The 27,560-nt window shown below is 39.5% G+C and overlaps 2 protein-coding genes across 9 annotated transcripts; one reads left to right on the plus strand and one right to left on the minus strand.

Moving 5' to 3' along the window:
* Nucleotides 1-1,782: 1,782 nt before the first annotated feature.
* Nucleotides 1,783-17,417, plus strand: LOC139773822 (uncharacterized). 4 transcript variants are annotated; one of them, XM_071708574.1, is made up of 7 exons: nt 1,783-1,942; nt 7,987-8,143; nt 9,800-9,900; nt 11,897-11,976; nt 13,827-14,135; nt 14,537-14,674; nt 15,998-17,417. In XM_071708574.1, the coding sequence occupies exons 2-7, from the start codon at nt 8,019-8,021 to the stop codon at nt 16,274-16,276; spliced, it is 1,032 nt and encodes a 343-aa protein (XP_071564675.1). In that variant the 5' UTR covers nt 1,783-1,942; nt 7,987-8,018; the 3' UTR covers nt 16,277-17,417. The 4 variants fall into 4 exon arrangements, with proteins under 4 accessions (XP_071564675.1, XP_071564677.1, XP_071564676.1 ...); XM_071708576.1 differs by having other exon boundaries at nt 14,540-14,674; XM_071708575.1 differs by having other exon boundaries at nt 1,936-2,052.
* An 87-nt stretch (nt 17,418-17,504) lies between these two features.
* Herc4 (HECT and RLD domain containing E3 ubiquitin ligase 4) lies at nt 17,505-26,797 on the minus strand. 5 transcript variants are annotated; one of them, XM_071708562.1, is made up of 20 exons: nt 26,542-26,797; nt 26,244-26,408; nt 25,121-25,420; nt 24,191-24,389; nt 23,997-24,107; nt 23,770-23,892; nt 23,382-23,657; nt 23,153-23,304; nt 22,960-23,076; nt 22,536-22,796; nt 22,217-22,344; nt 21,852-22,020; nt 21,486-21,776; nt 21,034-21,213; nt 20,871-20,957; nt 20,610-20,795; nt 20,132-20,442; nt 19,906-20,055; nt 19,481-19,820; nt 17,505-19,364 (listed from the first exon to the last, which is right to left on the minus strand). In XM_071708562.1, the coding sequence occupies exons 3-20, from the start codon at nt 25,121-25,123 to the stop codon at nt 19,212-19,214; spliced, it is 3,237 nt and encodes a 1,078-aa protein (XP_071564663.1). In that variant the 5' UTR covers nt 25,124-25,420; nt 26,244-26,408; nt 26,542-26,797; the 3' UTR covers nt 17,505-19,211. The 5 variants fall into 5 exon arrangements, with proteins under 5 accessions (XP_071564663.1, XP_071564664.1, XP_071564665.1 ...); XM_071708563.1 differs by lacking the exons at nt 26,244-26,408; nt 26,542-26,797 and having other exon boundaries at nt 17,505-17,684; nt 19,177-19,364; XM_071708564.1 differs by lacking the exons at nt 25,121-25,420; nt 26,244-26,408.
* Between the last annotated feature and the right edge of the window lie 763 nt (nt 26,798-27,560).

Below are 27,560 nucleotides of genomic sequence, written 5' to 3' on the forward strand. Positions count from 1 at the left end.
CGTTCAAATTATGGATAAAGTCATATTTCGTAATAATGGTAATATCTGTCTGCTGATAAACGTAGATTATCTACTGATAACATCGTTATTACAACAATTCTGATCTCAGACGTTTTTTCAATGGCAGTATCAATGAATCGAACGCTAAATGTTGTGGGAATCGTAATATCGCGTTTCTCCGTCGGAACACAAACCGGAACAGACTGTGGAAACAAGGCGAAAGCGCGATGCCACTTCGGACTGATTTATTTTCGTTTACGTTAACGAGAGCGATACGTTACACAAAGCGTTACGATTTACCGGCTGCGAGCGCTGGCGGCCCTTCAATTCTCCGCGGCGTAGAATATACTTAACAATGTTGCGCCAAATAGTCGGCAAACGTAACTTCTCGGAGTTATCGAATGTGGATATTACGTGGATATACAGTCAATTTCCGTTATCCCTCGAATCGCTAGCAAGATAAAAAACACTCGGGGATAATTATTAAACGTGGATCTTTTGATGAACGCGACGAACGAAAAAATTGTTAAGTATGTACGCAACGGATTAAGTTGATAGTTTTGTGTACACTAAAAAAAATTTATTATTTGCAAGAAAATAGATTTCTTTGAATTTAGTTTCCTTAATTCAAAGAAGTATTGGGTAGATTTAAGAAATCATTTTTCTGAGTTTAAAATATTTTCTTGAAATTAATTTTCTTGAAAATTAAATCTACCTAATACTTCTTTGAATTAAGGAAACTAAATTTAAAGAAATCTATTTTCTTGCAAATAATAATTTTTTTTAAGTGTAGAATATAAATTATTAATTATTAATAATTTTATCAATATAACACACTTTTATATATAGCAATTATTGATATTAATATTTTCAAAAAGACTGCTGATGAACGAGTGATTCTTAGGCCGGTATTCATAGTCAGATCTTATTTCAAGACTGTCTTAAAGTAATGTCTTAAGATGCTAATACGGCTCTGTGATTGGTTCATAACATCTTAAGATCGCACTTAAGACGGTCTTAAATATAAGATCCGACTATATGAATACCGGCCTTAGTTACGGAACCTGTCGTCAAGTTATCAAGTTTTATAATCTGCGCGTAAAATGTGCGAAAAGTTGGCATCTTACACGTTATTAAGTACTCGCGAAAATGTTAAAGTGCTCAATTTTTCACGAATGATTTACGCTCTCGGCTCTGGCATTTCCTGTGTCTCAAATTTTCTGATGTGTTTCATATTTATTTTAGAGTAACAGTAGTAATGAATATAGTAGTGAATAATATAAAAGAGAAAAGTATCAAGTTAGAATAAAGAGAGCGTAGGAATTTAGAAAATTCAGATAATTTTGTAATATGTAATATATAATGTGAAATGTTCGAAAAATCAGTAAAATTAATTAAGTGCAAAGCGGCTGAAGTTTTTGATTACAGTTGTTTTGCGAAATACGTTCCGCGGAAATTCTAATAAAATTCGCGCGATTTATATGCGATTTTATGTTTCACACGTCAGTCGCTCAAATATTTTGTTCTAAATAAAAAAGAAGAAAAGAAGCTTTTTTAGATCTTTTTGCGATGTCTTTGTTAAAAATAAATTGCGCGATTGGCGACGTGTTCTGATCAGGCTCACGATCGGATCGCGTAGACGAGATTTTCGGAAACGACACGCGGGTGAGGCTTTCCCGCGCGCGATTGCCAGAAAATCCGTCGAATACCGGGAGAGATCGAAGAGGGAGAGAAAGAGAGCATCTCGGGGGTCGAAAATAACCGAAAGCGGCGGAGGAAGGTGCCGAGGGGGGCCAGAACAATTTCGGCGGCGGTTCCGGGTGAGGGAGGGGGCCGACGACGGTTGTCTTCTGCTGCTCTCCGGTGCTTTCGCTTTTCCGTGGGTCCAGTGTGTTTCGCCACCCGAGGAGAACCCGCGTGCTCCACGTATATCAGCGCGAAGGTAGGTGCCGCGTTCTCTCGTTGCACCACGCATGTCGTCGTCTCCGTCTCGTTGATCGCGTTCCGCGAATAAGGAAGAGATCCGCGGCGGATGAGGACACGGGAAATCAGGTGGGACAGGAAAACCGAGGAAAATAAGTGGAGGATATGTTAGAATGAGATGAAGCCGCAGGAAAAAAATCGAAGACGCAAAAGTGGTGCAAGGGAAGCGTGAAAAATTGATAACAGAATATCAAGGATGTAGGAATTCAAAAACGGTGTTGAAAATAAAAAGAGGGATAGGAAATTCAAGAGAACAAACACGACAAATGTCTATATATTTTTTATTAAAATAAATCATTGTATAGCGTGCAGTTAAAATTTGGAAAGAAGGTTCAGAAATGATGAAATTATTGTACGTTTCTTTTCCACAGATGCCTCATTTTAGAGATTTTTAGAGATCAATCGATCACACCATCTTCCTATTATTGGCAACTTAACTGACAAGGCAGTTGTCGTACTCAATTACCATCTTGGCGTTTAACCGCCTAATTATCAAGAGAAACTAGGCCAAGCCGTTGTTAGTAATCAATTACAATCAACGGGGATAGAAATTATGGATTCTATTAATAACGATCTACAATTAAATCGATTTAATTGCGGATCTCTATATATAATTATAGGAACGCTTCCAAAATTTTCTTTTAATCTTCAATTTTTCGATGAAACGGTTTAAAATTCAGAATCGTACGTACTTAAATAAAATATCAAGGAAAATTAATCTCCACATCTGTCCTACTTTGCGCGTAAATTATGTCTTTGTGTAATTAATTCGTAAAACATAAATCGTGCAGAGCGTAATAAACAATTATAAATGAAGTGTAAAGCACAACGATCGTTTACGTCGAAAAAGTGTCTCGAATTTAGCCACGAGCTCGTGAGTCAGCGGGACGTATTGTATAGAGGCAGGTTCGTCCAGCCAAAAAACGTGACGTTCAACGTCATTCTTGTAGATGAGGTGGTGATTGAAATTTACACGACAACGCTCTCTCGGCGCGCCGCCCCGTCTATTCGCATAGTTTTAAACACCGCGGGTGAATCCGTCACAACACTTCGGACGGCCAAAAGTTGTTACACGCAATCGTATCGTTGAAACAATCGGCCAGAAATAGGCGACACGTCGCGCGTCACGTTGACGAAAAAATCTCGGGTACTCGCAACTCGTGCGTTCGCGTAAAAGAGTCACGGTGCGGTCTCGCTCCGCGCGTACTTGGCGCGAGACACTACCGTGTCTCTTGATAATCCCGCAATGTGGAAAAAATCACCCTTTCCCCGCGCCCGCTCGTGGCACACGAAAATTCTGCGAGCATAGCTCTGCAACAAAAAATAGTCGAGTTCAATTAACGAGTATTTATTATCAACCAATCAATCTTTATTAACTTTAGCTTATGCCAAGAAGTGGACTTGGTTACAAAATAACTTAACTCACTCATACCTTCCATGCAACTTTAATACTTAGTCCTATCTACTCTTCCTCGCTTTAGAATCTTTTTCTTTCCATAATTGTTTCAACACCTTTCCTTTAACTCTGTCTAATTTATTATTCTATATTTTATCTATATTATTTCTTCCTTATTTCTTCCTAATTCTATAAACCAATCTTTGGTAAACTGACAATCCTTTACATAGTGGCTAATGCTATTCCTACTCGCAGAACACACATAACGTTTCATCCTTCCGACGAGTGTTTATTAAAATAACTTTATTAAGAAATTTAATTTCGATGTTTTTGCAATCGATTTTTAGAAGGTTGAAGCCTGTTCTTCCAGGATCACGATGAAGAATCTTGATTAAACCGGAAATTAGTCGGATAATCAGCAAAATCACACTTTCAGAGAGTGTTAGTTAAATTATTATTTATAATTATTTAATATTAAATATAATTTTTAATTGTATCGTTATCGTGGCGTTATCACATTTGTCCGACGCAGCAGCCAAATATCGGCGCTCGTTAGTTCCGTGCTCGCTCTGCGAGAAGAAACGATCGAGAATCTCGAGGAATCGGTCGCGTTTCGCGTGATCTTTCTTTTTCACGGAGATCTGGCACGGTGTACGCGCGAAGTCGACGAGAGTTTCGACGGGGCCGCGACGTCGAGCAAACGCCGTCATCCAAAAGCCGTCGTAGCTTGGAATAGATGCGAGTTATGTAAAGGAAACCGGCCGGTTCTCCGTGGATTCCGGGAGACGCGAAAACCAGTTGTCACCATGCATTTTCGCAGATTTTTTAAAGAAAATATTGCTTCGATAATCGCGCTTTTGAGTTCGATCCCGAATGCCCCCTTCCGTTTAGCTATTATTTGATCTTTAATGTCCATTTCTACCAATGTAGATTATACAATGTGTATAATCTACGTGCGCAACACATGTATATGAAGAGAAGTCACCACGCTCGGACACGAGTAATAAAACTGAGGAGATTCAAATTAATCTCGGTTTAATTTACTTTTTATCTTTTTCCAATTCTTAGAATTAGAAAAAGATAAAAAGTAAGTTAAACCGAAATTAAAGTTAATCTACATTGGTGGAAATAGACATAAATCGATTAGAATTAGATATCATTGGATCAAATTTGTCTCGCTGATTAAGAGTGATGGGGGACCAATCTTTAGTGCTGGTCTACAACCTTGCTTTAAAGGGTATTTAAGCTCTAAGCCGTAAGAAATTGACCAATCACAATAGAGTATTCTCCTCACATTCCATTGTGATTGGTCAATTTCTTACGGCTTAGAGCTTAAATATCCTTTAAAGCAAGGTTGTAGACTAGCACTTATCGTTTGTACAAGCGCACTTTTAAACAGTGCTCTGTATTTCAGTGTTTATTTCAAAACTCACGTGGTTCTTAACACGAAAACATCGCGAGGAATTTGTCAACAACCTCGGCATTGAACGACAACGCGGGTTGATACGCGCTATTGTTAGATCGACATCGATGTCGGCCGATTTTTCTCGCGACGTGCGAGCTTTAATGTAATTCAATACGACCCGCGAAGTGCGCGCGGGCTCCGAGGAGAGGATGTAGATATATTCGGAGGAATTTTGTAGGCAAAAATAACCGCGGTAGGCACCGGTGGCCGCCCAGCAGGGACGCGTCAGCGAGAATCCGAGGTTTTCGGGTGTTAAACCAGGTCCATGTTTTGTCCAGGTACCAATCGAGCGTAATCAAATCGAAGAGGCAGGGAAAGAGGCTCTAATCATTAGAGAGATAACGGCTTGAGTTTTTGAAGATTTGTTTCTAACTTTGTTTTAAATAAAATACAGTAACTGTCCGTGCTGTTAGAATAGTATAAACAACCGTTCTTAGAAGCTTCTCAGCGAGATGAGATTTGATTGATAATTATATGAGCGAACATTTATTGCCAATTCTCTTTAGAAATGTTAGACGTATACGAGAAAAAGATATTAAACACGTAACTGCCACGAAAATTTATTGCCGCGGGTGATTTTGCAGCGCGCAAACGTGTCTTAAATTATATGAGATATTCAGCGGAAAGGAAGAAACGTGAGAACGGTAGCTTTCGTGTTTATGACTAGGGGATATAAATACGTTCCAAGTTATGAATAAAATGCGAAACGCGTGCGAAATCGCAAGGAAAATGCATCAGAAATAGATCGCTGCAGTTCCGCGAGAAGAGACATTTAATAAATCTTACTTCATCGTGTTTCTTTAATTTAAGCGAAGAAACAAGATTCATAACAGAATCATTAAAAGTACGGGATGTTTATCGAGTAGATAGGAGAGGACGGACATATAATCCTGCTTAAAAAAAGCGTTGCGACCTCGATAAATCAGAACGGGAAACCTTGAAAAAAGATTTTGCGCGCCACATTGGCCTCCGATTGTGAGAGTATCCAGAATTAAATTAAATTAATTAATAGTTACGCGCGAAGAGATATAAAAGTGTGAACTGTGTGAAGGATGTAAAGAGACGCGGCGAGGGAATGATAAAGATACCTTTCGCGACATGTAATGTTTTTCAAAATAGTTGTTTAATTTGATCTAATTAACTGGCCAGCTTTATTGAATGTTAATCTTGTCACGACATTTCGACCACCGGTTTTGATCCTTATCGAGTGCTAATCTAAGTCATAACGGTAAAACTGTGGCTATTGTACCAATTACCGATCGAAACGTCGTGACAATAAAGATGACCAGTTAGGCCGAATTAAATAACTATTTTGTTAATTATTACTGGCGAAGCAAAGGGTTATTTTGAACGCATTTTTTTTACGCAATACGTTAAACGCGATAAACGGAAAGTGCCTGACTGTTTCGAAGACACGCGCACGTGTGTCAGCGAACTCGCGATGACACTGTCTCGTCACCGACTGAAGGCGACCCGGCAGACGTGCGTCTCGGATTAATCGGGGTGCACAGTTTCAGAAACTGTATCAACAGTGAGATAAAAATTAGCGAGGAACGAAGTGTAAAGTTCGAAGAAAACGCGCCTGTTTATTTTCTCTATACCGAACGATTTATGGAGAAGGAGGAGAAAGGGAGCAATTTTGAATTCTTTCGTTTTATAGATGCGAGAACGACAAGATTACGCGCGAGGAACGTCGATTATTTTCTCTCCTTTACTCCGAATTGAACGCGCGATATCTTTCAACGGCGCGCGCTGCACGGATTTCTTGGCACGAGGCCGGGAATTTAATGCCACACGCTTTCTAGCGAGCCGTATAGAATACCCCGCGGAATCGAGTAACCATCAAACAATCGCGGAACGATCGTCGAACGACCATCGGGAAACGATAGCTCGTGACCCACTTGCCGAAATTTGCTCTTCAGCCTCGCATGATTTACGGTCGAATTGGAGTATACGCGTGACTCATATTCGTGTCGAGGCAGGAATATACACCGTTCGTTACGTTACATGAACTCGTCGCTATCGCATCGTGACAGATTAATGAATGCCGTTCTTCATGGCAATTTATTAATTAATTTTATTCGCGTCAGTTCAGCGTCGTTGTCTGCCAAGAAGATTTAACATTAGCTAAAGTTTTTCCCATTTTCTGTGTATTTTTCATCATGTATTGTATCGATTTTGGTATCTATTATCAAATTACTTTGACAGTCTGCATTTTCTGCAAGATATGATAATAAAATAAAAAATGAAAATTTAACGCAAGTAAAGAATTATGATATGATAATAAATTAATAATATATGACTTTTTACCTTTTTTATAAGCTTATGATAAATCATGCTCAGTCCTCACTTGCAACTTTTGTATTTCTCTTATCGATGCGCAAAACGTGCCAACGTAAACAAACGTCATCCCCAATCGCGTATGAGGGGAACGCCAAGCAGAGCTGGTTATTGCATGTAAAACGAAAAATTGCCTTTGTTATTTATTACCGCGCTCAGTTTTCATTCGCAGGCGATACATATTTGCATCATATACATAGATGTAGGATCTGATAAATTCTGGCAGAATTCGCGTGCAAATAGCGCGACGGTGGCAGATTAATGACGCGCGTACCATTTGCGGCACACTTAGGAAAATAATATTATATAAGTAATATACGGTACCGTTCCTTCGAAATTACGATAAACGAGGGAAAATATGTGTGCTCGAACTAGGATAGTTTTCATCGTATCCATCAATTCGTAATAAGATAGTTGTACTAATATTATGTTATTACATATAATTGAAAAGTGTTTTCGTAAAACTCAATAACTATAGAATTTTGAAAATAAAATGTGAACTCATACGGTTTAAAGTGACAAAATCGTGCTAATTGTGCGAGTAATTTCCCTGTAGTAACATTTAGAATAACGTGTAATTTATGATTTTTTAATGTGCATATTTTTGATGCGTATTTATATAATAAAGTAATAAGTAAAGTGGGTTTCTTGAAGGATTTTCTATGAAAAATGTTCCTCAATTGTCAGGTTGAAATAGTCAAACTTAATTATTTATGGTTCATAGGGAGCTCCCTAGAATATCGCTTAACATTTTTCACTTTTGCATATTTCGTTCCTACAATAATATTTTCTAATATTACAGTAATTCGAGAATAGATCGATTAAGGCATCAACATGACCACCCAGAAAGCAAGACTTGTGAACAAACAGTTCAACTCTCCTATCAACTTGTACTCGCCACAGGCGATACAGGAGACTCTGGATAGGCAGACTCAAGTTCTGGCTAACGGTGCAGTCGGGTAAGTTATACCAAATAAAGAAGATACATATGGAATAAGTAAAACATTAAAATCATCTTACGATCTTAAAAATTAACTTTTACAAAAGAATATAATAGCAATAACTTTTGAACGATAAATGCAGTATAATTAATCGTTGGTTTTTAGTATTTTAATATCTATCAAATATATAAGAATGTAGAATGTTGAAGTCAATTTACCGGAAAGAACAAATCGGTATTTAGAAAAGAAGGATTTATTTGGCAAACTTAAGAAAAGATTATGCGTCTAAACGTCTTCGCTTCATACAACGATCTGGATCTATTGTAATTCGCTCAACTCTTTCGAACAACACCCACTCGAATTATCGATCAATTAACCACTTATTATTGTCTTTCTTAGGCATAGATAATTATTACATCAAACTCCACAAATTTTTACGTTTTTAAATATTTTAGAACAATTATTAGTTTCACGAGGAATTATCCTATTTATTTCAGTTCAAATAACATGCCCTTGATTCATTCTGGACCGGATTCCAATCCATTCTTTGGATCGTCGCGATCGACTCGGATGACTCTCGAACATCGTGAACCACGCGGCGACCACCTTGCGTCAATCACCGAGCGTCAGACGTCGGACGTCGGACGTCGGACCCCGCGCGGTTCACGTGTCGTGCGGTCGTGCGATCATCCCCGTGTATCGGCCGATGTCGGCCGGTCGCGCGACGACGCGACGCCGGTCGCATGAATCAGCCGTCGGCATCGATTCCACTCGCGACGTCAGTTATTTTCGGTGAGCCGAATCACCGGCCGGTTGGAAATAAACGGCCTGCGCGAAGTCGACGGCTCGCACCGCCGCTGCCGCCGCGTCGTCGCGTCTTCGTACTTGACTTAGTTTCGCGTTTGACGGACCGCGGACGCGCGCCGCTCCGTTTCTTCTCGCCGCGTCGTCATCGTCCTCCTTATCCTTATCGCTTCGGGATTCCCTCCTGTCGAGATGATCGCGACGAAGAGGTGACGATCCGACCACTGGTTCCCGGTTCTTAAGATCTGCGGATTCCGCTGAGAATCCGCGAATTTTTTCTTCACCGCGAGCTTGAGTAGTCTCTTTCTTTTTTTCTGCAAGTTTGCGATTTCGTTCACCGACTTAGCAATTTCTCTCGCGATTCTACACGATTCAATTGTCGACGCGAACGGAGAATCTTCACCTCGCATTCTATTCAATGCTAATGGTCGACTTTCACCGATAATGAATGGAACGATGGATAGTAAAAGTGAAGTTCTTAATGTTCTTAATGAAAGATAGAAGCAAACATATGAAGCGGAAGGCGGAAGATTTTCTATATTTTCTTTCACTGTAAAAATTCGGCTTTAAAGTATTTGTTTGTAAACGTTTCACTGCTATCAGAAAATATATCGTCTTCCCAGTCATATAAGTCTGCATAAAATTATAATGCATACTTTATATTATCTGTTATGCATGTATTCTGTAAAATCAAATACTTCAAGCATACATAATCGACGTTTCATCCACATTTGTCGCGGCGTTTTCTTCAAAGAGCTAATAAAAACAAAAAGAAGTTGCGTTTTATTTTATCTATGTAAATGGATATTTCTTCAGCATTCGAGATATTATTAACAAGCCGAGCTTAAACGTGGAGTTCCCTCTTTCCAGGATCGACTTCAGCCAGTTGGCCAAGCCAGCAAATTTGCAGAACAGCGCGGTTCTACGTATGCTCGAAGAAGAAGAAGCGAGACAGCGCGGAGGTCAACCAGGTAAGTGAAGAAAGATGTGCCTCTTCAACAATTATACGTTCCTAGAAGGTATAACTTGGGATTAGGAAGATCACGTTGTTAAAACGTGCAGGGTTTTTAAAACGTTCATAAAACCCTTGTATCTTTTTTTAGTCAGTACTACGTCAATTTGAAAAAAAGCAAATTTTTTCACTTCTTCTGAAAAACAAGTTTTCTTTTTTTTTTTAATAACATTTACATTTTGTAATTTGGAATAATCTAACTTACACAGTCTTGTAGATCTTTAAAAGAGATACAAGCTGGAGAAGACGACAGGGGTCTCTCAGACCCTGGTGAGGTAACAACGGGTAGTGAAAACGTAAGGTAACTGAGGGTTAAGTGTCTGTCCGCTTACGTTTAATCCACGCGCTAAAGTCTATCACTTCGTCATAAGAGCGGCGATGATTCACCAGGTGCAAATATCCTCGCGAACTGTTTATGGCTCGGTCATCGATCACCTGGTCGAGGACGGCATGAGCTCCCTGAATTAATGCCGCTATCGCTGGCAATACGTTTTCAATTTAGCATGACACAACCGTTACTCTCTGGCCGCGACTCAAAGACGTGGAGTTTACCAGATTGGCAACGCGCTTTCGCAAAGCACACGAGCCTCTCAGTCCGCCGAACGCCGAGCGTTGTGCTCGAGAAAGGTCCCCTTTGTCGAGCGCGCCGCATTAATTCACCCCTAAAAATTGTTCCTAATTAGATCAGAGACTCATTGTGTCCGAATGTCAAGCGCGCGTATTTGGGATCTCTTGATAAATTCGCCGAGAGAGATGCTGCGCCTTGCTGTTAAAACGAGAATCCGCTTAGATTAAGTTATATAAATGGTATATACTTAATTAAGTATAATCATGTCTAAATTTACATATTATATGAAGAAATATTAAGATTTATTATTCTGAAATCATTTTACGATCTTTGTTATTTGTCCACTGAGTTATTAAGGTGGGTGTAGCGATATGTAGAGATCCCCCGGGAAATTTTTCGCGACCCTCCTCAGGGGCGCGGGCTGCCCCTCCCCGATCGGGAACAATGTCAAACCCCACTCCTTGGCCGGTTACCAGAAAGGCTCTAAAATCGGTAGCCAGCTAGTTTCCACGATAATGCAAGGTACAGGTGACTCTCCGCCATAGCGGTTAGTAGTTGGCGGGTTTGCGTTTTGGCAGAGTCGCGTTCTCCTCACCGTCGCGGCTGAACCAGCAAGCTCGCTGGGAATCGCATCGGTATGTGGACGTATTATAGAGTCCAGGCAGGGTTTATTAGTTGCCAGGAAATATGTGTTCGCGTTGCACTTTGCGCGATTAACGACGCGCGACCCCATATACGGATGTCGCAATACTCGGTCGCTCGTGTTGCGACACCCTCGCGATGCACGCGATCGATATATATGATACGAATAAAGCTGCGTGACACAGTTAAATTAAAATTGCACGTCATTAGGTCACTATTTTGGCGGGATGATAAAAATTGCAGAAAAAGGACGACACCGCTATGATCCGTCCCTGTGATGAGATAAAGTTGGATTAAGTGCGTCGTTGAGGAAAATTGATGACAGCGATTCGATGAGAATATGCGATTGAACGAATATACGCGACACCATGGTGATTGACGACGTTAGTGACAGATAAATGAGTGATATTCTTTTTACCATCGATCGGAATCGATTGTGCCTTACAATTTTAGAATAAAAAATCTGGTAATACGATATCTATTTTCTCAGATTTAATCTATAGATGTCTGGTATCCAAAAATACTTTCATTCTCTCCGTTTAAATCTCGTCTCTAAAGAACGTAATATATATTCTCGTATGTTATTATTTGTTATGTAAGTCATATGTTATTTAAGCGAATTGGTCTCTGATTCTTATTGGTTAATACAGATATATATATCGCGGTCGTAAACGAAGAAATTTCATAGAACCTAGTCGCGCCAACGAGCCTTTGTATCTTATACGAAACTCTATTATTATCTTAGGTCTCAAACGAGTAGCTTGGCCACCGCCTCCAGAGGATCAAGACTTCGACTACGTGGAGCAAGCACCCGTCCAAGCGAAGGTAATATCACGGATAATCAGATATGCGTGTACATATTTTCGCGCTAAAGAATCAGGTTTCGTTGTTGTCCCATTATTACGCTGCTGCGATACGGCAAAAAAGGCAGCGGTAAACAAAATTTGCAATTCTTCTTTTCTCCGTACGATAACGTAAATTAATACATTGAAAGTGAAATTGATATCATAATAAGACTATCATATAATAAGATATCAATAAGAAGAGGAAAAAAGGAATTAATTGTGTCATAGTGATTCTTATATAATATCTTATTATATATATATATATATATGTAATAATAATATTTATTACAAAAATATTACAAGCAAAAATATAGAAATCAAATTTTGACATAGAAGCCTCGCTGCTTTTTTTTTTAGCCGTAACAACATTTGTCATTTCATTACGAAGGAGACGAGGGTATAGACGAACATAATCGAGCAAGCGATTAGATCGCGATAATTTTAAGTACCTCCGAAAGGACACGGACACTTTTGCATTGCGGAGACACACGACACTTATAAATATCAATTTTTTTGATTGTCTACATGTTGTATGCATTTTTTTCGTAATATTATTTATCTCCATTTAGAGCGATGTAGCTTCTCCTGCATTTTGCTATGCGTGTAGAGTGAGTGCAACGATGTTCTTTACGTGTTTCTTTTATGTATTGTTCACGTTCGTTCCTCTCTGTGTATGCGTATCAGCACCCTGTTTCACTCGGAGCAGAGATGGAGAACAAATATAACGATATACACAGCGCGAGTTTCTAAATTAAGTCAGCAAACTTGGCCGACGTTCTCCTCGATGAAATTGAAGCCGATTCTTATCTTTTTAATTCTCATCTTTTTAATTTTTTTTTAATTGTCACTAAATATCGGAAAAATTAAGCTGCAAATAAAAAAAAATTGATTGAAATATTATCGCGTTCAAGAAAAAATCTGAAATCTTGCAACAATTTTATAGCGATCAATATTTTATATTGTTATGTTATTTATTAAATGAAAAGTCGATACGAAGAAGTGTCGTTCCATCTCTGACTCGCGACGAGTCGTGCACGCAGTGAATATCGATATCGTTAGAAAAGTTTACGATGCGAAACAACACCCGAACATCATCGTGAGCAAAACCGATATTGCTCTTGAACGCGCGAATACGCCCACCATTGCGGTCGTCGAGGCAGGTCCACCGATGAATTATTTGCAGGAAACGAAACGAAAACGATAGATTGTTGTCGAATTGGTGCCCGTCCCTTTTGATAAAACCGACGGTGCTTGGCTCGAGCGAATCGCGGCCAGATTACGAAGAATTACTTTAATAATTTATCTGAATAATCGATAATGATGAATTAATTATATAATTATTAGAAAGAGTTTATTCTTTTTTATCTTATTCTAACTCTCGTCAAAGTATTTCACGTTCTATTTTATATATAATGACATAAGATTGTTATTATAGATTTAATTATAATTCGAATTTCGGTGATCACTCTTTGATATATAATCATGTATTAGATTAATCATTTATCTTATATAGATCCATTTCATAAATCTTCTTTCCGTCCTATTATTTAAGTTTCAACTTCCATAGAACTGTCAGCTTCTAATTTCTTATTGTCCAAATTGTGTTAATAATGTCAAGAACTCGAAGAATATTCGGCACAGAGAAAAAGATAGTTTAAATAAAATAATTAATATAGACATACATATGATTATATCGCGTCGTTTCGTAAATCTGTGCGCGTCATCCTCCCTCAAACACGCGCGCGATCATCCCCATCCTCTTCGGGACGACGGACACCAAGTCCGTGCGTTCGCTCGAGCCTACAAAATTATCTGTTTTCCTCCGGTAAGACCCGTGGGCACGGTGATCTCGGCTCGTACCAGAGCAGTCCTTCGTCAGGTCCGTCACCCCAACCGCCCTCGACGGTCGCACGGTCGTCGACACAGAGCGCCGTCCCGTCGTCCCCGTCGCCGGTCAGTCCTGGCGGCACGCTCCTGCGACAGCCCTCGCACTATCAGCAGCAGACGAACCCCAGGGGCTGGGCGCCCGTGACACCCCCGGCGACCTCGCCGCTCTCCCAGCAGCATCCCCCGTTTCCGAGCCAACATCGGCAGCCGCAACCGCAGCAGCAACAGCACCAGCAGACCCAGCCTTGGCAGGTAAGTGATGCTCGCATGGATGTGACTGTGATGAAGGTCGTCCTCCGCAATTTTGGAAGAAGAGCCGGTGATTCTCGGTAAGAAACGACGGCGCGTGGCAAACGCGCTTGGTGATCTTGGATGTAAAAAGCATCGGTCGCCGTCGTTGTTTATGTGGGAGATAAATTATTGGTCACGCATGTGTTCTTTCTCTTCCTATCTCTCATATATATATATATATATCTCTCTCTCTCTCTCTCGCACGAGTCGTGAGACGTTTTCAGCCAAGTTTCGCGAGGATAGGATTTCGGAAGATTTGCAGAATAGCAACTGGTACGGTCGTAGATGTCTTCGCGTGGGTGTGACACCCTCACGACAGTGAACTGAATCTGATTAACGCGTCCTCCGCGTTTTTTTTTCAGCAGCACCCCCAGGATCCCTACGACCGGGCACCGCAGAGGCAACAGCAGACTCCATCCGGCTATTATACAACCGCCCCTGCGGCGTTCGAAGCACCACCCTCCACTATCGTCCTCCGTCCTGAGCCGCCTATCTCGCAGGTGAGAGCTCGGAGAACTTATTTCGCCGCCAAATAATTAGTGTAATAACAATAACAATTTATATTATGTACAAATTGTACAATTACCAATTATATATAAATATAACTGATAATAATTTATATTAATAAATAATTATTGCTTACGAAAAAATATATATATTTGTTAAGTTTCTTTATCTTGCTTCATAAAAACATTTCACGCACATTTTTGGTTTTTGATCATTCGTTGCATGCCGATCCAATCCGGTGTTGAAATCCGTCGAAGCGAATATCGGAAGTCGGGATCACATATGCGCGGAACATTGTGTTACATCACGGGAGGATTCGGCAATTAACGGGTTAATAAACATATTTATATGTTCGAGATTATGTTACACCTCCCGCGCGCGACTTTGATCTGGCTAAGAATAACGTGGTAAAATATTACGCGCGCCTCCAAAACATCACGCGTTTAATATCGGGCGTGGGTTGCCCAGGAGATGCGACGAAAGAACACCGAGATAGCACCGGAGAAACGGCGGTGCGATACAATATTTTTGCGAGGGTATATTCGCGCAAGCTCTCCTCAGTGAGAGTTTGCCTTTGGCAGCATATCAGCCGTTAAATATACATCCTCGTCACTCCATCGCAGCATCGATTACATCTCCCTTGTCCGAAATTTACTTCTAAGAATATCCCGCATCTAGCTCGATCTGTTTCCAATCTGATTCTCGACTTCGAAAGAATAATCGTTTCCTGCGTCACTAATGAGAATGCTGTCCTTTCAGATATTTTCGCGACTCTGGGGATCGCGCCAAACTCGCGTCTTAAAGATACGCGAGAAGATGTAATCATTTGTCCAATTAATATAATTGTCATATAAACAAATAATTAACATAGAGTTTAAATGTTTATTTAGGTATACAAACGATAGATGCATTTATGTCAATTCGTCTTTCGAGGGGTCGTCAAAATTGTCAGAAAAATATATTTCTATGAGAAATAAAACAAGTTGAGTTAAACTGATAATTCAAATTTTAAAAGTTAATTTCTGAGTTATGGTAAATCCATAGGTAGATACAATTCAATAAAAAACTAAAATTAGCTTAAATTAATTGCAAAAGAAGGATGGAAAAGATGAAAATAAGATAGAACAAAATTGTGTAATATTATCGACTTTGATGGATTAAATATTTTTCAGCAGGGAAGAAGCAAAGTAAAAGTATTCTCAAAGCACAAACGTACATATCTGAAACGGGATGATATTGTAAAAGTTTATTCGACATTTCTCGTCGCCGTTTTCTGTTTGTTTTTTCAGTCTCCTTGATTCATTCTTGATCCGCAGGCACCAGCACCGGTGTACCAGGCCCAACCCGCAGCGACGAAGGCTCCGGCAACGGGCAACATGCGAGGGGACCTGAAGTGGCCGCCGGCGTCCGTGAAGGCCCAGATCGAGGCGGAGAACCGGGCCAGAATGGATCTCGCGAGGGGTCCGGCTGTCAGGCCCCGTCGAGTGCACAAGGACTATAGCGGTTTCTTCGCGCAACACGCCCTGAACAGCACCTACCCGGGCTACCGAACACCGCCTGGCACCCAGTACTTCACCCCGGCTTACCATCATTAGCGAATATTCCGTTCCGAGTAACGCATTCGAGCACGAGAGGCATCGCCCTGAGTTTCTCATCGACCGGGACACTCAGGACGTTGTTCGCGGATCCTCCGGGATCCGCGAGGAGTCGGAGAAACGCATGAGAGATGATTTCTTCGTGGAATAAAATCTCGAAAAATCACGAGGGGCTGTAAAAAGGAAATTCACACAGTGGAGAATTTCGTCTTGAAACGCGATTTCTTCTTTTCTACACTCTTGGGGAGAAGCCACGATTCTGCGCACGAATTGCCGTGCTGTCGCTCTTCCAGAATGTGGTTCAGACAGCTGAAGAGAAATTTCACACGTCATGCGTTTCTCGGGTTTCTAGAAAGACTTCCGATCTGGATTTCGAGCTTCAACGAACCTGTGTATACAGAGACTGAACAGTTACCTTTCATCTTCGCAGGGTAGCGCAAACTAATAACAATTACCGAAAATCTGGTTTATTTTACAGCATTCGGTTTATTATTTGAGCATCATCATTCGGAGATTCCCACGCTTGTGAGCATCGCGTTCTTTTTTTTTTTTAGTCTGCAAACCGAGAAAGTAGGTCTTTAGGTATATTTACATTTATAATAAAACAGTATGATAAAAATATAGATAATTTATTTTATTTCCTTAAAAAATTTATTTTATTTCTTCGCGTAAGACCATTTCTTTAGAGGTTCTTGCTTGTTAATACAAGAACATCCTCAGTTTGGGAATTTCTGATCTACGCGATTCAACATTGTTGTGATAGAATTAACGCTCCAAACAGGTTTACAGGTTTACAAGACTAACGCTTGCCATACGAATCACAAGAATGGCGGATCACAAGAGATTTCGGCAGAATAATAGTGGCAGATTGTATTTTTTACTGCGAAGGCAACGACGATATATGGAAAAGTAACGAACGTTGAATATAGACAAGAATCCGCGAAATAAATCGATCGAATCGTATAGAGTACAGAACAATGTATTCGGATAGAAGGTGATGTATTGAATTACCTATACTGAAAGGCAACGCATTTGATAATGCGACTTGGCAATGATCTGTCCGTTAACTAACTGACGAATAATTTTTAATAATGTAACATATCGATGTGAATAAATAAATATCGCAATTTATGCTGGACAACACGCCTATAATCATTATTGTAAACTATACTTGAAAATGTAACATGACATGTGCACATATCTAAATTTCATAATGAAATTTAGGATATAAGAGGTAGATAACGATCTTTATTTTTTTTGTTTTCCACGTAATACAAGGTACGTATCTAACAATAAGTAACAATTTACAAAATATTTTCTATACCAAGTCTCGCAAAAGAATATGGCTCGAATGTGCAATTCGAGTTATCTAAATCACTCCCATCAAAAAGGTGTGTCGCAATAAAACCTAAAATATTTAATTAATATTATTAAAATGCTTTCCTTTCAGCAATGCTATTTTGCCGCAAGTGTCATGTGAAATTACTATGCTAGCTACATGTATACATATATATATATATATGAACATATATGTATACATATATATTCATTTCATTTTATTATATCTTAAATCTTCACGTATATACGGCAAGCTCGAAAATATACCTAATCTCAAATTAACAACGTGTTTGCGAAAAATATCGAATACGTTTCTTAAAAAGTTATGGAATTTGTTTTGTCGCGTGAAAAAAGTTCTTACTAAACTAGATAACTTTCTTTGAGTATCGTCTTCTCTTGACTCAAATACATTTATAAATTAACACTATGCATTTCTCTTTTCAGATCAATCGATGCCTTTTTATTTATATCAATATTATTATTATTATTATTAATTTGATGTAATAAAAGTTGATGTTGCAATTGATTTAATTTAAAACAGTATTATTCTCGGAATTTTTATTTTCAAAAAGTTAAAAGTTTAGGTTTATTTCTTTTGACTCGTTTCATAACACATTCATGAGTTATTTACACTGTTCAACAAAAGAAGTACAAGAATGACCATTTTCCATAGTTTTTCAGGGCGCTGAATACTAATCGAAGTGGCGGATATTAAAATTACAAATTGTCAAATTTCTACTTTTTTTTAATTCAAAGTGGTGGATATCAAAATTAAAAATTGGCAAACTTTCACTTTTGATATCCGTTGTATTAACTCCTCTATTTCGAATTTATTAACTTTGACGTCAGATGAGTATTCAGTGACCTGAGAAACCCTTATGTTTGAATAAACGTAATAAACGAATAAATTTAATTGAAAGCTATTTGGTAAATCGTTAATTATCTAATTCACAGCTTTTCCGCAATTAACGCCATATTTAATATTGTATATCTTAACAAAAAATTCCTTTTGAGGATTGAAAGTCCTACAACATACTTAATTTTGATTACAATAAAACTTCTCCAGCACGCCACATGTCATAGTTATAATATGCTAAAATATATTAAAATAGTCCTTTTTGCAATTTTAAATACAAACTCAAAATTATGTGATAGAGCAATTTGGCAAACGGGGTCGTTCAAAAAACTATAAAAAATGATTATTTTCGTCCTTGTATTTAAAAAAAGTAATTGTTTGTTAAACAGTGTTATCACAATAAAAGAATATTCAATTTGTACATTTTTTCTATTCATTGTTGATTTATACAGTATGTAATTAATTATTGAGCTTGTTTAGGCATATGTTTATATTAGTCGCTTTTTTATAGTACGTTTGTTAATAAATAATAATATAAACTCATTTTTCTTTCAATGATTTTGAAAAGTCGAAACGAGAGATTTATGCGCGAACGAATTGTATTAATGTTAATGTAGCTTGTAAGGAACTTGCTATTTTTTGTGAATATTCTCTGTGTCTTCGTTAAATTGACGATAGATTTAAGTATCGAATAAAGCTATCGTACATTCATGAGAGTCATGAAAAAGGCGCGTCGTGGTCTCACACAAGAGAGAATCCTTGATTTTGTTGAATAGCTTGTAATAATTTGTATTTCAATCTTTCGCGAGTTTGATAACGCGGTAGGTCGAGTAGATTGAAACATGTATGCGCAGCCGGTAGGAAACGTTCGTCAGTCATTGGCTGTATCGTTATCTGCAACAGAGGTAGCAAATAACATATTAATTCTTTACAAAGACAAGACACACATTCTCCATAAGGTCACGCATTCACGTCTTCTAACTAAATTTCAATATGTTGTTTTCTCTCACCTTTATAGCTTTCATACCATGTATAGGTATTCTGTCACTACCCGTTAAAAAAAGTAGAAATTTCTTCTTGTCCTCTAATGACAGTTCGTGAAAGACCTGCCAGAAGAGCACGATAGTGGGATCACTTTTGGTATAGCCATCCTTGTAAGTGGCATTCTTCTCCAATTCTTCCCAATCGTAATTTTCATTGCCGATCAAAAGCAACATCAATTCGTGACTATGAAACAACTCCAGCACCCTTCCGCCGCATACATTATGAAAACCTTTGTGAAACGCTTTGAATTGCGTTTCCACCGATTTGTTCAATATATAGTCCACGTAAAGGTCCACGTATTGTTGTCTGCAAATGAAAGCTTTTGCTTTCCTTTTCTTCTTTTTCCTCTATTATCACCATTGGTGCTGACATGCATGCAATGTTTACGTACTTATTTTTTAATGTTACAGGAACGTTTTCACCACCCGGTATCAATTCGAAGTTCTTTATCTCGCCGAACACTTCCCTGGTCACCACGAAATTCAAGCAAAATACTTCCTCCAGGTCGGATTCGTTGTATTTCAGAACATCTTCTAAACTTCTGCAATGCATATACTTAATGGTATTTCGTTTAATATAAGATTAACAACGTATAGATTCTGGAATGAGTAGAGTACCTAGCTATTGTCGGTGACATATCCTTGACATCACTTAGCCCGACTGATTCTCCTAAAAGTTTCTTGTACAAGACCAGCGGAAATGGTAAATTAATAATTACGAAGTTGTAAATGGCCAAGCCGCAGAGAACGCCGATTAGGAAATACATATCTTCCTCCTCTAACGAGTCTGAGCTAAACCAGATCGTCCTCGTCTCTTCATATTCTTTAAACATACCATACTTAAAATCAAGAATCTCTGCAAAGAGAAGCATGAAAAACTCTTTTCTCACACCACCAACGTCTTCAGCCTCCTCATCACGGAATTTAACCTGGAAGAATGTGAATACGCGCTAAGTTAAGTACGCGTTATAAAATTTTGTACATAGAAGATTTAGAATCTCTAGATCAAGATCTCTTTTAAGATTTAATTCTCAACAGATGTATTTAATTATCTAAATTTAAGGCATTAAAAAGCTTTAAAAAGCTTGATACTTACTCTAAGTGGTCTCTTTAACTCGCTAGAATCATACTTGAACAACTGTTGCAGGGTATCGTTGACTATGTTGTTCCGTGAAACGTGCAGTACTACAAATTGACTGTACTGCTCGAAGTTTAGGATAGCTGTACCAAGCATCAGATCCCTTACAACCCGCGACGCTGCTTCATTCATCGCGGATTGCATCTAACATAAATATAGTTTGTTAACAATGCGTATACGATTATTTCTAAATAATATCAGATTCTTCTATATAGTTACCTGTATAGCTTGATCGGTTTCAAGCAACGTGGTTTTCGCCTCGGCATCAAATAGGAAAGGATAGTTGCAAAAATATATTTTATGGTACTGAAAAATTATAAGGATTATAATGCTACATGTATGTGCAGCAATAAGCATCACTGAAAATCTTAGGATCACTTACATAAGACCGATCGTCTTCTGTCAGCCACTTGAGGTAGTCGCGGTTAATGTCTACATATTCCGATAATTCTGGCAAGTGAAAGGTCTCATAGGGTACTCGTATACCAGCTGTGACATTTAGTTTATACAATAATGCTAACAATTGCAGAGCACATTGTAGGCTCTCAGTCCACATAATAATCTGCAAAATATGTTTCCCATTATCGTATTAGAAAAATCTTTATCTCTTTTTAGAAAAGTTATGAGATTTTCATCAAATATCTTGTGTATTTGTAAAAATATTATTTGTACCGATTTATTCTTTTACGATAGAAGCAAGAACTAGTCGCAAAATCAATTTTGATTGCTGGACCTATAACGCAGCCGTAGGATTACCAAAGAAATTCGTGAAAATCTCAAAATTTACTTCCAAATCATTTATCGCTCACGCGAATATTCTTGCACGTAGTTTACCTTGTCAGCCGTTGACTGTTTCACAAAATGGAGTACTACGGACTTGTACATTCTCACGAGTCTCTCAAAGTAATACGGCGGAGCCGCACTCCACCATATGCCAACGACCTTGCAAGCCTCGGCCTTCAGCTTTAACACCGCCTTGCAGAAGGGCGTTTGTAGAGAGCTGTAGTTTGACAGATTGGCAAAGCGATGATATAGCGGTAGTGTTAAGTACACTCTTAAAGACTCGACATCGGGCGGAGAGTCGACAAACGACGGTATCAGACTATCAGTTACACTTGTGAAAATCTAGAATAAAAGCGTGATGTCGCCACTTAAAACGTCGATCAAGATTTTACCTGTATCCCTTATATATGTATGTACCAGTTCTTGAATTGTGTTATTGTCCAGTTCTGAGATAATTCCGAATAATCTGATCGCGTAGTCGATATCAATCCCGTGATTTTTGCTCGAACATCCATAATGCGCGTCGTTGCTGAGTAAAAAGGACGCATTTATACACGCTTGACTTTTGAATACAGTTTCTAAATACCTGAAAAACATCATAAATACTTGATATCTACGCGATAATCGAGGCTGCAGCAAATTTATTCATCAAGTCAGATCTGTCTAGCAAAGGAGCGAAGGGAAACGAAGAGAAAAAACACAAGGAAATGCGCAAGCGCCTAATTGAACATCTCTGTAGTAGATTGTATAATTTTCTTTAGTATGCAATATTTTTCACTTACGTCATTAATTCGTGATTAACCGGTGAACCTGGTGGAATCCTTTGACAGTCGCCTATCTTTTCCTCAGTCACTGTAAGAATTTGGGAAGTCGACCCTAATATTCTACAGTCATCTGGTTCTATATTATCCTGTAGATATATTTAAGTAGAAATAATTTTTCGTATTTTATCATAGAAACGGTGCGAAATTAAATATTCTGTTGCGTTCTCTCATTTTTCGTCTTTTTTGAAAGAAAAAAAAACCAATTAATCTAAACTTGTAAATTTGAAAGGAAATAAACTAAAAAGCCGTAAGAGCGTGACGATATGGGAAAACACACTTTTTTCTGACTGATCGTAGCAAAGCAATGATCGCCTCCACTGAAGATATGCTTAACAACACAGTCGATTTGAGGGCTATAGTGCAGGTCGAGCACCATCGACGATCCGCTTGGTGAAGACCATGGTCCTAGGACGACTTGTGGCGTTGTAGCACTCTGCGGAGAACGGTTACCTAACTGTCCAGCACCACCCAAGCCCCATGCATAAACTCTTCCTCTAGACGGCACTAAAGCGAGCGTATGCCTTTTGCCACAAGATACCTGCACAAAACATATTATTTATATATAATATTTTAGAGTCTAATAGATTAATAAATATATAATTGTGTGCAATTAAGATTAACATGACATAATAGTTGCGTCACAATGTAAAATTACATCTTAATCACATGCATAATAATATATTTTATAAATTATAACTCACTTGCGTAACAGTACTACCCATCAGCTCCATAACTTGTCGCGGCAAAATCTCATTCGAGTTATTCCCATGACCTAATTGACCGTACATTCCAGCACCGCACGTAAACACTCCACCGTCCTGAAATAACCACAGAAAAAGTTATTTTTGGATGCTCTAACTTGCAGAATATTGACCGATGCTTAATAAAATTTACCATTGTCAAGAACACCGAGAAATCCTCACCACAGGTCGCATAACATACTTTCGAGTTTCTGAGAGTACGTAGCTGACATGGTAAACACTTCTGCTTTGTATCATTTAGTCCTAATTGTCCAAAGGTATTTCTTCCCCACGAGAATACAGCTCCTGCGAGACGATAACGAACACAAGGTTTGAGTACGCGTCAAGTCGAATAATACCCACAATGCCAATATAATACTAACCTGATTTTGATATAACTACAGTGTGATAACCGCCGCATGCGACAAATGCAATCGGTACAGCAGCTAATGTGGTAATCCTCTTCGGTTTTATCTCGTTAGACGTGTAGGACCCTAATCCTAATTGTCCCTCTCTATTACTACCCCACGCATATAACTCTCCGTCATTGGTCAGAGCGATCGAATGCTCAACGCCACATGCAATTTGCACTATCACATTTGCACCCAATACTTTTACCATACGTGGAACACGCTCTGTAGATTCGACAATATTTAATCCTGTGAGACAATAAACACACGATTATTATGTTTATAATGTCCAAAAAATAGCATTCTCAATATATTGAGATATATTAATATAAAAAAAAATAAAATAAAATATATACATTACCTAGTTGACCATTTACGTTACAACCCCAACTGAAAAGTTGTCCCCATTCATTCACAGCCAGCGTATGACAATTACCGCACGCTATTTTCCTGAACACAAATGCATCCAGGCCAGGTATCAGTTCTATATAAAAAAAAATCAATATATATTAGTAAAGTTAAAGAATTTTACAGCTTAGGAGATATCTAAATTACATATTTAATTGTAAAAGTTTTGGTTGTACTCACGTAACCTTTTCCTCGCCTTCTCATGACCAAGCTGTCCGTAGTCGTTATTGCCGCAGGAATACACTTGACCATCTTTTGTAATTGCTACAGAATAATTTTCTCCACACGCAACTAAAATTTTAATTTTTGTCAGAACCTTCTCATGACAGAACTTTTATAGACCTTACGTTGTTAGAATCTTTCAAGAGCCTTACTTTGGACAACATATTTCGCTTCTGTAAAATCCACTTCCCGCGGCATGAAGATATTCTCATCCTCGATACCACCCAAACCCAACTCTCCATGAATAGTGCTACCCCAACAAAACATAATGCGGCAGTACTTGAACCGTTTCACTGCTATATGAACCACCGTGTCACTCTCATCCACCGAACGCTTTCTCGATCTGCTCGCCTATATCAACAGATACATGAATTTTATTTTAGATAAGTTAATGTACATTATTAAATTAAAAAAAAGTCACGTATAATACACCAAATGTTGTTTATTTCACAAACTTGATATCAAAGATATTTGAATATACTTAATAGTCTTATTACATTTATAATATATAGATATAATACGAATGAAATTTGATTTGAATCTGTGACAAAATACAATTTATACATGCCACTTTCAACACAAATATGTATTATGACACATTGAGCAACATGGTATAAATTTGTCCTCGGCTTCAAAGATGAACAATTCACTCTCCCCAGAAATCCCTCGCTCACGTCTCTAATTATTAACGGAAATACAATTGATGTACCTAGCTGTCTCATACGACAATCAGTTCATTAATGACATAATAACTTAGTAATTAACTTTTGCCATTAACTTCGCGAGAGCACTAACGCGAGAGCACTTCTCAGACATCACATGGCGTCGCTCTTATCTCTCGCTATCTCCCCCGCGAACTCTATAAACAAACGCTTCCCCGGACAAGTCAATTAGCAAACGATTAATTCTGTCCGCGGTTTCTCCCTCGGCCGAACGGCCAGTCGGCCAGGCGTCGCGTCGCGGCGTGACTCCAATGGACGGCCACGAGGTCCACGTGTGAAGCCGAGCATAGTACCTAAAAAGAGGATATTCGGCGTCTCGGCGCCGCGGCTGAGTAAGGAATCGTGTTCGGTGTGACTAACCATATTTATCTTTATCTCCCTTTCTTTCGCGCGCGGGCGCGCGCACGCGACAAGGCATCAGGCCCGCGGGCGGCACATGTTATTTATGCGGAACGCGTGGTTCCCAAAAATAATGCCTCCTCGCGGCGACGATCTTCCCCGGGTGTGTGCTGTATCTGGTCGAGCCGCGTGGACCCGTCGCCGTCCGTGACCGCGATTGGCGGCGCGATTCGCTTGAGCTTCAGGCTTCTCGGTGATAGTGCGGGCGGGTCTGCCTCGCCTCGTCTCGGTGCCGTCTCCGTGTGTGTCACCGCGTGGAAGCTACGCGAAGGAGAGGGGGGGAAAAAGTGGCAGCGGAGACTCGAGGAACGCGTCGCGACGGACTGAAGAGGTTAACTCGGACACCTTCGCGCGACAACTTGCAACCGAATATGCTCGAGCGAATCTACCCTTCCGCTTCTCAGGCTCATCGTCCTCCCCCGGTTTGTCGTCCCCGAAACTCGAAATGGGGAAAAAAAAGAGACGAAAATGAGAGATAAATAGAAAAGACGTTGGGGTGAGGAGGGGGGACGATCCCTAATCCCTACCGGTATCACGGAACGTAAACGTAAACGGACCGACTTGGTCGACGTGGATCGAGTTCGCTACTGTTCGCGATCGTTCGACGATCTCCCGACGTCAAGTGACGGTGACGATTCTCACGATTCCAGAACGCCGAATGACGTCGCGTAAAACGCGAGCGCGCGGCGTCTCTCCTCCCCCGCGTTTCTTCCTTTTTTTTTCCGTTTCATTTTCAAATGACGATTTTGGTATCTGAACGATCCGTGATAAATCGGTTTTCTATTGCTGAACTGGCCGCACTAGTTCAGAGTTCATCCTTTTTACTCCACATTGGAAGGAAAAAGATGAACTCTGAACTGTTCAGCGGCCAGTTCAGTTCAGCGATAGAAAACAGACCCACTAGGCCTGCTCGTTTCAGCTGAATTTGCACAGTTCATCTTTTCTCCTTTTCTCTCCAGCGTGAAAAGAAAAAGAGGAAAGCCGAACCATGCATGAATTTTGAGTTAAAATAAACAGGTCTATTGTCTAATGACAGGGGAGCTTATTTGGAGACGTAATAATCCAATTCGTCCCTGAACTTTACCACGAGCGGTCGATCGGTTCCCTACATTATCGTTATCTCCGAGATCCGAGTGGCGACGTTTAGGTTATCATATCGTTGCAGATCGATGCAGAAAAGCCGCAGTACGACGTTCGGTCCGAAGACTCCGAAGGCGAGGATCGAGCGAGCGGGAATGAGCGAGCAAAACTGAGGACGAAACGGAGGACGTATAATACTTCACTCGTATATTACTTGCATATCTCTCGCGTTGCGCAAAAAAGAGCAATCAGTTCGGCTTATTATAATTATTTATTAATTGCGCGCGTTGCAGCTCACTTACATTTTCGATAGATCAACATCGCCGGCGGAGGTAGGTGAAACAATAGAGTTCGACGTCACAGCGTGTGATAGTCGCACGTTTCTCGAACAGGCATGACGAGCGCGTAATCTTCCGCACGATACCAGCCAGCGGTGCATATATAATATGTATACCCGATAGCCTTTCGGCTCGGCGCGTACCTCCGAGGTTCCAAGTCCAAGAAACTCGCGGCACCGGAATGCGAGATAGGCGAAAACACCTGGAATGTCAATGAAGTGCTTGACTCGGGTAGCGAGTAGCGAGCTGACGTAATTTTTATCGTCATGTCGTCATTTTAACGTAAAAAACGTTATTTTGACTCGAAATAACGGCTGCACCTAGTTCGGAGTTTATCTTTTTTACTCCACATTGGAAGGAAAAAGATAAACTCTGAACTAGGTGCAGCCAGTTCAGTAATAGAAAACAGATCCAACGTGCTACCTGAGCAGCTTTTGCTTTTGCTACCTGAGAGAGTCCATCGATCCTAAATTTTCGCGAATGACGAAGCGTAACGATCATAATAGGGTGAGGGAACCCGGATTATTGATCGTCTTTTGCTGCATCGAAGATGAGTGAACAAAATAGTTCAAATTGTCCATGCTTGTCCAGTCAGTTGTCTCATCACGTGATGTCGAATCCTTTGTATTGCAACAAAAATTATGAAAAATAAAACGAGAATTGGCGTGTGAGTACTATAATGATATTTGGTATAATTGGACATTCTTTTAGATCTTTTCGATTCAATTAATTGGAAGATGAAACAGGCTGTTATACAGGGTGGGCCATTTTAATTAATCCACTCAAATATCTCAAAACTCAGTTTTAGAAGGAAACTTTTTAGACAAAAGTTGTTCAGTGTTGAGGGGATTATCTGATGGTGACCTTTATTTGACCTTGGATCCAAATCCAGAGGGTTATTTCAAGGTCAACTTAATTTTTTTTAATAGAAACTCCTATTTTCTATTGTATATTCTTGTAACTGATGTCGAGACATTTTCAAA

Source organism: Temnothorax nylanderi, unplaced genomic scaffold, assembly GCF_030848795.1.
Source record: "Temnothorax nylanderi isolate EJ_2023f unplaced genomic scaffold, tnyl_v1.0 TNYL_tig0069_pilon, whole genome shotgun sequence".
NCBI lineage: Eukaryota > Metazoa > Arthropoda > Insecta > Hymenoptera > Formicidae > Temnothorax > Temnothorax nylanderi.

What these genes read in the sequence shown, in the direction of transcription:
- LOC139773822 (XM_071708574.1), top strand. Translation starts at nt 8,019, where the DNA reads ATGACCACCCAGAAAGCAAGACTTGTGAACAAACAGTTCAACTCTCCT. An exon ending in AAGCACCCGTCCAAGCGAAG is followed by an intron (nt 11,977 to 13,826) that starts GTAATATCACGG and finishes TCCTCCGGTAAG; the next exon opens with ACCCGTGGGCACGGTGATCT. An exon ending in AGCAGACCCAGCCTTGGCAG is followed by an intron (nt 14,136 to 14,536) that starts GTAAGTGATGCT and finishes TTTTTTTTTCAG; the next exon opens with CAGCACCCCCAGGATCCCTA.
- Herc4 (XM_071708562.1), bottom strand. An exon ending in AGCGAAATATGTTGTCCAAA is followed by an intron (nt 24,108 to 24,190) that starts GTAAGGCTCTTG and finishes TTAAAATTTTAG; the next exon opens with TTGCGTGTGGAGAAAATTAT. An exon ending in TGTAGTTATATCAAAATCAG is followed by an intron (nt 23,305 to 23,381) that starts GTTAGTATTATA and finishes ATCGTCTCGCAG; the next exon opens with GAGCTGTATTCTCGTGGGGA.